Source organism: Perissodus microlepis, chromosome 15 (assembly GCF_051167445.1).
Source record: "Perissodus microlepis isolate ML-2025 ecotype Zambia chromosome 15, ASM5116744v1, whole genome shotgun sequence".
NCBI classification, from domain to species: Eukaryota; Metazoa; Chordata; class Actinopteri; order Cichliformes; family Cichlidae; genus Perissodus; species Perissodus microlepis.
In genome coordinates this window covers 10707616-10721700 of record NC_140475.1, presented here as the reverse complement: position 1 = coordinate 10721700, position 14085 = coordinate 10707616, and the positions used below count along the sequence as shown (strand labels likewise).

At 39.7% G+C, this 14085-nt stretch overlaps 1 protein-coding gene across 3 annotated transcripts in view; it reads left to right on the top strand.

Annotated features, from left to right (window-relative positions):
• The window catches only part of wasf1 (WASP family member 1), a 66071-nt gene that overhangs the window by 37421 nt on the left and 14565 nt on the right, over nucleotides 1–14085 (top strand). For all 3 annotated transcript variants that reach the window (XM_084952421.1, XM_084952422.1, XM_084952423.1), the window contains exons 4-5: nucleotides 5755–5908; nucleotides 11462–11579. In XM_084952421.1, coding sequence (XP_084808547.1) covers nucleotides 5755–5908; nucleotides 11462–11579 — 272 coding nt within the window. The remainder of the gene's footprint in view (nucleotides 1–5754; nucleotides 5909–11461; nucleotides 11580–14085) is intronic.

Sequence of the window (14085 nt, the reverse complement as noted above, 5' to 3'; positions counted from 1 at the left end):
GTTTGAAAGCGCTTTATAAATAAAGTTATTATTATTATTATTATTATTACTCTAGGTTCGTCCCAAAGTTGAAAGATGTGCTTGCTTGGGGAATTGGTGAACCTAAATGTGAATGTGCTGTTGTTTGTCTCTCTTTGTTAACCCTGCAACGGGGTGTATCCCGCCTCTCATCCACGACAGTTAAGATGGTCTCATTGTGACCCTGAATTAGATAAGTGGATGGATGAATGGTTCTGTGAAGGAATGGATGATTTGAATAAAAGCCCTGGTAAAGGCTTACAGGAAAGCAAAAGTGCAGCCCTCAGCAGCTGAAAAGTGAGGGCTGATACACTGGGGAAAAAAACAAAACAGAAAATAAGTAATAATGCAATAAAAATGGACATAATTACAATGTATAATTTAATACTAATAATTTAATTATTAATTTTAATATAACATTATAGTCATTTTTCTATAATTCTGTCAGTGTTTATGTTTTGTGTTGTTTTTGTGTTGAAAGTACTGTATTATGAAATTTTTTATTTGCCAGGCATTCAATTTCTTGCAGTAGATGGTTTTTCTGGTTTGCCTCACCATTTATGTAGAAACCAGTGGGACATGGTCATGTGACAAAGTTTTTCTTCAGGCAGACTCAGACGATTATGCAGATGCTAAAAGAGCATTTGCACACCCAAAAGCATTATGAGTGATGACTAGCAAGCAGCCGTGATGAAAGCCTACTGAAGTCAACCCCAAACTGATAAGGTGACTTCAACAGTTTATACTTTCTTCTTAGTACACACTAGTTGACAGTGCAGTTGTGAATACTAACACGATGTCCCAGTACGAATTTCAGATGGTTGGCATGCACTTCGTGTGTCTTTTATTTGTTCTTCTTCTGCAACAGTCTGTCTCACTGCAGTACAAGACTCACTCTGTTTACTCTAAAACTGTGCACGACACTTGTAATTTATGAGGGTTTTCTATGCACATGGAAGAACTTCTAGATAAATTTGAGTAAAGGACAAAATGAAAGACAGAGGACAAACAATAAACAAGCTTATGCGGAGAGACGGAGCAAAAACCGAATCAGGGAAAGGAAAGAGTGTGAAGAACTGCGCAGAAGGGGAAATATAGGGCAACATTTGCATTGAAGTACAACAGCGGAGGGAGACGTGCCTGCATACTAAAAGACAGTTTGGCCTGTGACTTTTCTTATCTAGTATTGCTGCGCGTAGGACTGCATGTCTATGAGATAGGGGGATGAAATGAAGAAAGAGGGAAAACATAATTTTCGTGAAACTAGGAGGGGAGCTGAAGGAAGGGGTGTGTGAGCGACAAGAACTTCCTCACCTCTCTTTAGTTGAAGTGTTTTAGACAGATGCTATCTGTTTAAGAGAAAGATATGAGGGATGGAGATAAACTTTCCAGCACTGGCTTGCTGATAAGAAGCTTCACATCCTGAGATCAGAGTCTGCTGCACCTGGTGTTGCTTGACCTAACACACACACACATACACGTATACACACACTCTACTTATGCCTCTGCAAGGACCCCATATCCCAATTCCTACACGGACCCTAAAACCAAATCTTAACCCTCAAACAGTTCTTTCAAGGTTTGAGAGCATTTTGGCCACTCATCAATTGAGACACACACACACACACACACACACTCTTGCTATATCTCTCACTAATTTACTTTCATTCTCCTATACATACACTCACATTTTTCACATTAGCTAAATGTCTTCGTTAATTGGGTCTAATTGGTAGTTCAGCTGAATAAATGACATTTTGTAATTAGGATGTAAATGCTCATGTGAAGAGATCCATCTGAGCACGCGTGTTTGTGTGCCTTGTGTTTCTCTGCCCGCATTGATTAGTGTAGTAATCTGCACTGAAGCTCTAGTATTGCTTTGTGGAGGTTTATAGCACCTCACGCTGCATCAAATGAGTCCTGGCACAGACTTATGCGCTGCCTCTCACTTATTTGTCGCTTTTGCACCTACTTGTCACACCATCTGACAGCCTCATGCACTTCCCTTAATTCACAGGGGCAGCAGGGCACAGTGCTCTTGCTCAGCATACAACAATACCAAATTGGCACTCACCTTTTGACCACTGCTTGTACCTGGCCCTCACAGGCTGTTATGTGGCTATAAGAGTCCTTTCTGTGGGGTTTTTCTGTACATTTGCAAGCGGTGAGTGGGAGTGGGAGTACTGGCATCAGCTCATGGTGCACTTTCCTGACTTTCAGCCTAACCTTCCTGTGGAACAGGGGTAGTACAAAAAAGAAATGCCCTACAGGGATCACTAAAGTATAAAATAATAAAATATCACTTTAATGTTCATAACCCTTCCCACGTCTGTATCCCTTACCTTCTCCCTTTTCAGCTAGAGAAAAATGCACTTTAATTTCTTAGATCTCAACATTACTCCTACAATTATCCCTGGCTCTTCTCTGATCACTGTGGGCAGTCAAATTGTCATGCCACTGTAGCTCTGACTTTGATTTTTTTTGCCCTTATCATCCCTGGTGTGTCTGATCTTGGAGCGACTGAAGTATATTATTACACCCCCGGCACAAGCGCAAGTTAAAATCTTAAAGGATTAATCTCTCTTTCAGCATGGGTTCTTATTTTTCGAGCTCTGGAGATATGCGGAGGCTGATGACTGCAGCATCGCTACAAACAAGTTAATACTAGCAGGCAGGCAACAATATTATATACACAAAAAAGCCCCACAAGTTAGACATACTCATTTATTTATTTTTTTAAGTTAACCGTTACGTCTGTAAATCATAAACATCCATTACATACTGACTTCCTGCTCTGACTCATGCTACTGCAGTTGTGTTCAGTGTTGTGTTCATTAAATTGCTTTTTTTCAGCTGATCATCAAGTCTAACGTTGCTACATTGTTCCTAGATTTCAGTAGCAAGTACATGCCCATGTTTGGTCTGTGATTTTTAGTCTGTTCTTAGGTGGTTGCTAGGCAACTTGATGGCATCATGCTATACCATGCATAATTCAAGTTTTATGGATAGAAATGCGATGTTGTTGTTGTGAAACTGAAATGATGCAATGTTTTTTCTAAGGTGTTATAGGCGCATAAACTCTATAAATGGGCCATTTGAGCCATTGGTAGGTGGTTGCTAGGGAACATGATGATATCATAATGTATTGTTCAACTTTTGTGGTTATAAATAAGGTGCTATTGCCTTAAAATGAAAATGATGTGATGCTTTTATAAGTTGTTATACATTAAGAATTGTTAGTTGGTAGGCAACATGATGACATCATATGTCTGATGTTGATGAGTATCTTCTGGGGCTTGTTTGCCAAGTTTGGACGCTCAACTCCTCATTGTGTAGGAGGAGTTCACAGATAAATGAACAAAGAATTTGTGTATCAGTTTCTGTAGCATGTAGAGATCTGAACTTCTGGCCTGATTTGACTGCTGACAATAAAAATATTTTGGAGTTTTTCATTAGTATCGTCATTCCCACTTTCATGCCAGGAAAACATGAGGAAATACAAAATACAACCTCAGCTCTTCATCGTCACCACAGAATTGATGTAAGAACACCCAAACTTTGAATTCAGAGACTCATCTCATCAGCCAATGCCTGGCTAACACTATGTTCTACTGATACATAGGTATTTAAATCAGCTGAATCATCGTGTTTGGTGTAGTACTTTATCATAAAGATGAGAAACTATTGTCAAAACTATGAACAAGGTTGTAATAAACCAAAATCATTATTTAAAAGTTTAATCAGGTTGCATAGACAAACACTAAATACATATAGAGTGCATTTTTAAATGCAAGCCACCAGGTCAGTGGGAATGTGTAAGGTACATGAGTTAATTTATATGGATAAACTTTAAAGCTACTCGTATTAGACATATAAGACAAAAATGACAGTTAAGTTGATCATGAGCTCTGGGATCCCCCCCACCCAGGTGCTCCAAATGCTATGTGTATATGCATGCAGGTACACAGCACATTTAAAATGCATGTAGTTTTTCCATAAATCTTGTAGCAGGAAGCCACAGAAGACAGATCAACCCCCTCAGTGTCATCTTGTAGCCTTTTCTGTTTAACTTGGGACAAAATGCTGTGTGCAGTATGTTTTATTTTCCCTCCTGTGTGTGTGTGTGTGTGTGTATCCAGTATAAATGGCTGTTAAAGCTTTTCCCTTGTGCTGTCTTTGAAGCTTAATCCACCCTCTGGCTCTGCTCAGGTTACTGTGCTTCTCTGGGTCCCGGGTTTCTGTGGGATATTTTCTGTTTTTCTTATTAAAATCCTACTTGATGTGTTTATGTATCTTCTCTCTCTGTCTCTTTCTCTTTAATACGGCCCCCTCCTTCTCTTTCACTGCACATTCCCATGTTAGTTTTAGGTCTTTTCTCTCTTCAAATTTCCTCTCTTTTCACCATTTGTTTGCCAGTATTTCTTACGAATGGTTCTTTTATGTCAGCTGCTGCTCTTTGTTTTACTGTTGGTACATCTTTTCTCCGTCTCTGTCTGTCCCCTGTTGCCATTATACCGGCTCTGGTGTGTCCAAGTCGTTTTATTATCTCCCTCTTGCATTCTATGGCCTCCTATCTCCCTTGCAGAGTGTTACTCACCAAAGCTCAGCTCCCTCATGGTGTTTGTTCATAATGATACTTCAGTGCCTCAGGTGGCTGGTATGTCACAACACTGACAGTCTGAGGAAGTCATTATCCAGCTGCATTGCTGCAATGTAGAGGACTGAATTGTGTTAGTAGACCCTTACTGGGCTTTATCTCATTTTGCTGAGGCAATGGTTAAATGACTGTAAGTGATTTCCTTGCAGTGTTTTTTAGATTGTACATTCGTTCTGTCATGTTTGTTGGTCTGTCGTGCCATGACTTTTTTTTTGTTTTTCTTTTCCCGAGCTTCTTCTGGGCACCATTAAAGTACATCCATTTGTCACTTCCTCATGTATAATTCAGATCTAGTTGCAACGTTCTAGATCTCTTTCCAAGACTTTCTGTTTACCAGATTGAGGGTTAGCATTGGTCTAGGTGTGTGTGTGTGTGTGTGTGTGTGTGTGTGTGTGTGTGTGTGTGTGTGTGTGTGTGTGTGTGTGTGTGTGTGTCTGTGTGTGTGTGTGTGTGTGTGTCCCCCATCTTCCCTTTAGCGCTTTCTCCAGCCTGTTTTTCTGTGAGCTTCGTCTGTACAGAATTGATTTTCTTCTGTTATTTTTTTTTTTTTTGCCCTCTGAAAATGTCAGTTATTCCCGGATGAAAGGAGGGCAATCATTTCTACAGTTTCTGAGAGACGACCTTAGCTTCGCCTAGCCTAGCTTATCTTGCTCATCATGTTGTTGTTTACTTTAAGGGAATTGAAGACGACCAGTTAGGACAGCAATGTAGCGTTAGCCTGAGGGAGGACGATTAGTGGTTTATAATAGGTTTAGTCTGCTGTAATGTTGATTGTGACTGTTTGATTGATGATGTCAGATTGATGATGATGATGATAATGAGGAGACGGAACCAGATGCTAATTATTGTGTTCATCAATGACATGAGAGAGACAAAGAGCCTGTTGGTTGGGGTGTGTGTGTGTGTTTTCTGAACATTGTTAGGCAGGTACAGTCAAACAGCAGTAAGCGGTCTTAAAATGCTGTCTCTCCTTCTTCTACCTTCATAGAGGTAGCAAACATACATGTGGCAGATGCTTCACAAAGAACCTGCTTTCTTCCCCTCTCTTCTCTTTTCTCCATCTGTCCCTCCTTTCCCAGTGTCTCTTCAGGACATCACCATGAGGAAGGCCTTCAGGAGTTCTACTGTTCAGGACCAGCAGCTGTTTGACCGCACGTCTCTGCCTGTCCCACTGCAGGAGACGTACCACACCTGCGAGCAGCCCCCACCGCTCAACATCCTCACACCCTACAGGTCTGAATTCAGCCAGTTTCACTGACTCTGTGATCCTTTTTGCAAACCATTGTAACTGGTTCTATTGTATTGGGGTTTTTACTTCTCAACCATGAAAGACTGATGGGGTAATGGGGTGTTGTCATCATCCCACCAAGTGGGCAAGCGGGTAGTGCATGGCTATTCAACTACGAAGTTAGTTGGGTCAGATTTTCAAACCGAGGAATTTATCTGGGCCAGATTTTTTTTTTTTTTTTTTGAAGCCAGTAAGCAGCAGATCATGATCAATTTCAAACCCACACAACTGTATTGAAAAACAAGTAATTTTTTTATTCCTTTTCCCCTGTAAATCTGGTGACCTCTCACAAATGCACACCAAAAGGTCCATTAAAAAAAAAGGGAGCTATAACTAAACTATTTTTGCACATTTGAAATAATAATAATAATAATAATAATAACAAAAAAACATTTTGATAATTCCCTTTCAAATTAAAATAAATATTTCGCTGACCACTCACTTTTCCTGCCATGGATGGAGCCCCATCCGTCACAAGTATACAGACACGCTTCATATCCAGACCATTTTCCTCAAAAAGAGCTTAAATCTTCTCAAACATTATTTCGCCAGCTGTGTGTCCCTCTAACGGTAGTAAGCCGAGCAATTTCCCATCCAAAAAACGGACATATACGCACAACTGTGCATTATCAGTTCTGTCTGTGATCTCCTGCTATAGACATTACATCAGTTTTCTTCAGGTCATCTAACAGCATTTCAAACTCGTCTGACGCCAGAACTTCAACTCTACGAATATTTGAACTGTCCTACAGGGGTACGTTTTTAATAGCAGATGTCACACTTACTTTAATTTTTTCATCACTTTTCACCGCATCCACCACGGCCAGCATGCAGTATTTCACTGTTTCAGAATCTGTGAAAGGCCTTTTCTTCTTTGCCAAGAAGCAAACACGTAGGGAAGATGCTGCAGCTCTCTCTTGGGCTGTACAGGACCCTCACCATGGTAGTACAACTCCGGTTGTAAGATTATTAAACTCGGTAAAATGAATAAGTATTTGTCAGTCCAGGCAGGGTTAAACCGACAGTTTTCATTGTCAATTTTGCGCTTTTGGAGTGAGAAAGACATGCTGTTGTCGCATCATATATTACGATGATTGTTTAATATGTTTACATCACGGTGCATTGTGGGTTAAATATTGCTAGGCTACTAGGAGTGTTGCATTCACAGTCTACACTACGCTGTAGGAATTTTTAATTTTTTAATTTTTTTAAAATTAATTAATGAATTAATTTTTTGCGTTTTCTCTGTGTTTCTGCCAGGACCACAGGCAGGGCCACTCGCAGGTTGCTTCTGGGCCGCATTTGGCCCGCGGGCCGCCATTTGAATAGGCTTGGGGTAGTGTGTGACACACAACTTTGTGAACACGATAACTCAAGATTTTTAAATTAATACCATAGGTGCATTTCCTAAAAATCTCACACAAATATGAATATCGGTGATGTTGACCTCAAGTTTTCTGAAAATCTTATGAAAACATGTCACCTAAGATTTTCAAATTGATATCACAGGTGCATTTACTAGGAGTCTAAAGGGCGGGACTGGCAACCACCAGTATTTTTTATTTGTATTTTTTACAATTATAATATATGTTTAATTTAGCATTCTGGAAATGGTTTGCAAAAGAAGGGGTTGTTCCTACAATTGCATGTTTCCCGTTAATAGAAGTTTACCCCGTGTTTTCTGTCTCTGGAGAGCGGAAAACATTAATGCGCTCGTATTTTATTGATGGGCACCAGAAGAGGCTGATTGCACCCCACTGTGTCAGCAAAAAGTACCCAAACGGTCCTCAATTACAGCTTTCATTCGGCCCATTCACTCGTATTACGGTTGTGCCTACCATTATAAAAGCTTTCATTAAACAAGACACTGATGCTCACAGTAAGCCATCACACAGAGCGATTAGAAAATGCACCCCGACTAAGATATCTGTAATCTCAAGTGGGTGGCAGTTTTACTTAAATTTAGAATGGATAAATAGTTAAACACTGTTTTGTGTGGTTTGTGTCTGGACAGTTTTTTTGGGTTGCCTTTAAAGTGTAACTCAAGAGGACACTGATTTTTTTATTATTACTGGCAGGCTTGTCAGTCGTTGACACCAGGCATCTCTCCTGGCTCTTGTGGACAAGTAGAGGGCGAAGAGAGCAAGAAGAGTGAGGCATTTAAAGATGAATAATCCATAAAAAGTTCTGCTGGGCAGCACTTTCTCTTTTCTATTTTATGACCTTCTCACTTTGTTCCTTTTTTTTTTTTTTTTTTCATCCTCACTCTTCACTCACCTTTTCCCCTCCTTTTCTATCTAATGCTTTCCCCCTGACAGGGCCACTAGCAAAACAGGTTAAAAGCCAAACATAATCTCTTTGTTGGTGAATGTGCTTATAGAGATGCGTGCACTGTAAGAGAGAGGTAGGCTGAGGTGTACAAACCTCGTCACTGCTGTGCTTTTAACCCATGGGCCTTGACGTGGCCTAGACCGGGGGAGAGCCGGGTACAGGTTTCTGCTTCGCTTAAGTGCTTTGCTGTCACGCTAGCAGAAAACGAATTCTCATTTATTCTCATTTATTATTTTAAGAGGTTAACAGCTAATGTTTGAAAAAATAATTTCAACTTTCCAGTAAGTGATAGGGTAGCTTTGGGCACAGAGTCCAATAGTGTGTTCGATGTAACTGCCGTTATATAGAGAACAGTTTCTCTACTAGATGTTCCTTTGAGATAAAGACTGGCATCTACAGGTGGGCAACAAGTTTAAAACAAAAAGCAAAAAAATATGTGTTGTAAAAATATTGGGCCACTATATGTTGCATGCCTTGTAGAATCGGTGATCGGCATTGTTTTTACAAGGGTAACTGGGAAATCCTTTCCTGTGGTTCTTTTTTTTTTTTTTTTATTGTTGTTGTTGTTGTTGTTGTTTTTGGTGAGAATAAAGGTCATTATTTAAAACAGTGATCCTCCAAAGGGTACGGCTGGTGCCAGACTGTGAAACGGCTTAAGGTGCTGCCTTGTAAATGTGGCAGAAATATGATTTAAATAATTATTAAAGAGTCTTTATTGTTTTTATATTTTATATTTTTGGTAATCACTTAATCATGTATTTATTTCCAGTTAATTAACATTGAAGTGATTTTTCTTTTTCAATATATACAAGCACAACAAGTCATCGGTGGGTTAAAAGAGGTTGAAATGCAGCACATCTTATGGCCTTTATCGAGCTGAATTTTAGTTTCCACCCTCGTCAGATCTCATCTGGAGCTGCTTTTATTTATTTATTTATCTTTTGTTCATCAGCACTGGCTTAATGATTAGGATTGTCATGGGTGGTGATTTCATTCTTCTGTTTAATTAATTAGAATCTGGCCATATTTTGGGATCTTTTGAATTTTCTTTGCTGTTAGATTTCTCCCTCCTCCTCTTGTCCTTCCTCCCCCACCCCCTTTTTTTCCTGTATTTATACTCTCTCTACTAAGAGGCTCCCTAGGATACTTCCTTATGCCGTTACTTCTCAGATCCACCCTGAAAAGAGCTTCTCTTTCTCATACACAACATAAACATGCACCTCAACTACACAAAAAAATAGCAGGCATAATAATTTACCTTAACTCTCAAAGAGGACCTGCAGTGCACACCGCAGAAGCTTTTCTTCCCTTTATTGTGTTGCATATCATTAAACTTTCCACTCTTGCCTTCTGAAGCCTCGCTTTTTCATGAACATGACATTGCCAAATAATTGACTCCCTAGGCGTGGGCAACAGCGGGTGAATGCAAGTGCTCACAGGTTCACGTTAGGACTACCGAACGGTCTGGACACACAGCCTCAGCCGACACAGTTCCTGCTCCTGGTTTGGCCGAGGTTTAAAAGGTTAAAAATAAGAGTTCTCTTTTCAGCATTCACTCGGTATCTCATCATGGGGATACTCTCTCTTGAGTAGCCTTCAGAAGCTCATATTTCTTCTCTGGGTCTGTATCAATACCCGGACACATACTTTCACACGTGGAGGTTTTAACTCATCCGAATGAAGGACAAGCTAATTCTACAGCCAGGCATCTGTCATTTGTCTGTCTATCCTTCTATAATTCACAAGGAACTTGGACACAGAAATTACCCAAATGGGACTTCATCCAAACTGTGCTCGAGGCCAGAGTCACATTTGCTGTCTTACAGGCAGAGACTTGTAAACTGAGCCAGATGAGCTGCTACGCAATTCTAATTCACCCTCACGTCACCTTTTGGCTTGGCTCTATATGTGGATACGTTACTCTATTAGTGTGATGATACAGGTTTGTGTTAGACACACATTTTCAAAAAATATAGCTATGCCCATGAACAGGTGATAGGTGATAATACTTAAATACAGCTTTGCCTTTGCTAGCGAGGAGAGAATGAAGAAGAACATGATAAACGAAAACATAGTAATAGTAGTATTTAGAGTCATTGGTGACTACATGCCAGAAAGATTCCATGTTTACTAGCATGGTATTTTGAAAACATTTTGGACGGATGATTTAAACACCAGTGAAAGATTTTTGGAATTTATTTGGACAAAGACATCAGCAGGGCAAATTAGTCGTACCCCATACTGATATCAAATGGCATTTCCAGGCGGCATGTTGGGGGCACCTGTGTATGATTACTTCCTTGTCAAGAGGAAATGATATTATGTGAAAACTACCTGCATCTGTCAGATGTCCCTTTATGTTTCCCTCCTTATACTCGCAGCACTGATCTCGTCCAGTCACCACGAGCCACCGTGCCCTTCTGTAATGCTACTGAGGAATTCAGAAAGAGAATGAGAGTTGAATTGGGAATGAATGATAACACACACCATTAGTTATTATTCATGACAAGTGCTTGTTGTCACAGGGAACAGAGACAAAGACGAGCAGGGGCACAAGCAAATAAACATTACCCTCCTTTTTCATCCTCTGCTCTTGAGTTTCAGTGATGTTCAACTTCTGCAGCTCCCGCATTTTTGGAAACTCTTCATAAAAAAAAAAAAAAAAAAGCAAATAAATCAGAATAATGACTTTTTGTTGCAGTTTGTCTTGTGCCTCCTCTCACTCTTGCCAGCCTACACTGTGAAGCACTGAAACAATTATTCAGGAGATATAAAAATAAAACCTGCAAGTATTTTGATATTTGGGTCACAGTTTTCAGGAATGGATTGCAAAATATTTTTGGGTTTTTAGCTCCTTAAACATTAGAATATTCTGCTTTAATTGGTCTTGTGTTGTCTTAGTAAAATTACGGGGAGGAAAACATTAAAAGCTGTCACTGTGTTTAATAGATCAAATGTTTAATCCAGTAATTAGCGAGCAGATTCGCTGAAAATGAAAATAAGTTTTAGGAGCAGTAAATGCTTAAAGAAAAGAAAGCGATGTTTCTTTTTTTAAAAATGAAAGGTTACATACTCCAACAGGGATTCAGAGGAAAATAAATGAGCTTTAATTTGAAATTTGCTAATCACGAATCTCAGATTCCTTGGTTTCTTTTGCTCGTCTACAGAGACGATGGAAAGGAGGGTCTAAAGTTCTACACCAATCCATCCTATTTCTTTGACCTGTGGAGAGAAAAGATGCTTCAGGACACAGAGGACAAGAGGAAGGAGAGGCGGAAACAGAAGGTAAGTCTAGAAGAATTAAAAAGCACAGGTTCGGCTGCGTTTTTGCTTTTTCACACAGCAGCTTACGAGTGCACTGCCGTAGACGGAGGCGTTTATGACAGGCAGCAGCACACGGAGGTTAGCGAGTAGAAGAGCGAAGAGGCTTCACAGATACAGATTGATCTGTCCTGCTTGAATAAACTGGCAGGGTGATTCACTAATAGATTCAGAGGTCTGGCTTTATACCACACATCCAAATGAGTTAATTAGTCACCACTCATAGATTATAAACTCTTCCCTCTGTCAACCCTCTTAGTTATTGCTTGCGTGATCATTACATCTAATTAATGGGAGCATCTGGTCTTCAGTTGCCCCTGCGCTGTGCGTCACGTCTCTTCTTCTCCACAAATAAACAGTCACTCGTAGCCTCATGAGGAATATCTATAAGCATTTGCATTCTGAGGTTGTTTTTATTTTTTCAATATATTTACACAGACAAATTAAATTATGCGGCTTTGGCTCTTCCTCGCCAAGTGCTGAGTTATGACCCCCCCAACTCAAACCGAGGGGTTTCCCACCCTCAGCATCAGGAGCTCTAATCAGCACCAGCTTGCATTTTCCTGCGTGGGAAGCGGTGCATGCTCCCCATTTTGCCCTCTCGCAGTCAATCAAAGCTCATTACAATCACGTCACTGAGGAGTAAAGAGAGATTTTGTGTTGAGGGTTTATGTGAACACTGAGGATATAATTTGCTGGTTATGAGGTTTTTAATGATTGTGGGAATGACGCACAGAGGACAAGTTTTGCTGAGAATTAGTTGGAGGATTGAGAGAATAAGAGTAACTGTAGTGATATTTGTGGTTGTTTACTAGTCTGTGTGCACATTTTTTTAAGCAGTAAATGAAACAGAAAGCTACAACATGCAACATTAGGTAAAGCTTATTTGCTCCAGAGGGTTAGGCTGATATGACCGCTTGCAGCCAGAGCTCATTCCAATGATTTCCTTCTAATTAAAGCTCTGGGTGGGCTCAGCTTGTAAAGCCATGTTCATTTCCCTCTCACCACAATGGCACTTAGACAGACCCCATGGAAAGGCCTTAAAGACATTCACAGGGAGAACCGGATATATGGAGGAATAGAGCTATTACACAAACATATATGGTGGTTTGTGTAATCATCATAGTGGATACATGGTCACATTGAGAAACAGGACAAAGATGGCTCAAAGAAGGTGCGCGTGCATGCATGCATGCGCGCTGGAAGCATGCAGAATCACTCATTGAAAAGATTAAGGATAGAAAAAGCACTCGCATATACACACATAAATTCCGGGTTTAGATCTTTGATAACTTTACACTTCATCAATTTGCTGATTGAGTGGTTCTGCCACATCATCTTAATGGGCCTCTCAGTCATGGGGTTCAGTGTGTGTGTGTGTGTGTGTGTGTGTGTGTGTGTGTGTGTGTGCGTGCTTATGCATTTGTAGCTGTAATTATGTTTACCATTGATACTTCATCTTATAATTTCAGAAGAAAATTCAGAAGTTTGCAGACGCTTTGCTCCTCCAAATTTAATTGTTTTTTTCTGACAACATTAACATTAGCTGGGAAGCTTCAAGTTCATTTTTTATCACGGAGCAGGTTTTGTTAAAGATAACAGATCAACATGTACAAAGTGACCATAATTTGGGGCTGTGTGGATAATAAGAGGGTCTGTGGAGCTACAGACTGTGTAAATTGTTTTGCTTTCTATCATAAGCATCAGTTATTAGATAGAAACTTTATTAAGTGCTTCCTTTTTTTCCTTCCTTACTAGCTGCAAGCAACTGAAATATACAACAATTAAATAGCTTTTATCTATAGCTAACTAATCCTAAATCAAAAGACACTAAACCTTAATAGGTCTCTCATTGGCCTTAAATTTGAAAAGAATTAAATGCAGTCCCCAGGCAGGTTGCTTATATTTGCTCTGAGAATTAATCCACACAGAAAGTCAGTAAATAATCATTTAGAAATATAGTTTTCGTTGCCATCACAGATATTTAAACATGGAAGCTTTCTGATGCATATACTGTATAGTGGGTATTTTGAATTATTGTACTTGTACTCTGTGTAAACAGAGACTCAGCTTAGCTGATGCGCTCACGTCTGCATTCTTTCTTAAACTACAAAAAATGGAAAAAAAATTACATATAGTATTTCAGCTCAGGATGTTGAAGGCTGGGAGTGAATAACTCCTTGAACAAAGTAACAACGAGGACATCCATCATAGATCAGTGGCCAGAATAATGAAACTGATATCAATGTTAAACACGCGCCTTAAGCAGTACCTCTTTTTCTTTTCTTTTTTCAAATTGCATTTCTGATATTTATTAAAGTAAATGGTCAGTTTCTTGAGCAACCTTGATGTCTCTTGTTTTTAAAATGTCAGTGCTAGAATGAACTCAATTTGTAAGGGTTGTTATTAAGAATAATCAAAGAAGGAATCAAGACAAAGTTATATAAAAGAATGAATAATATGGAAGGTC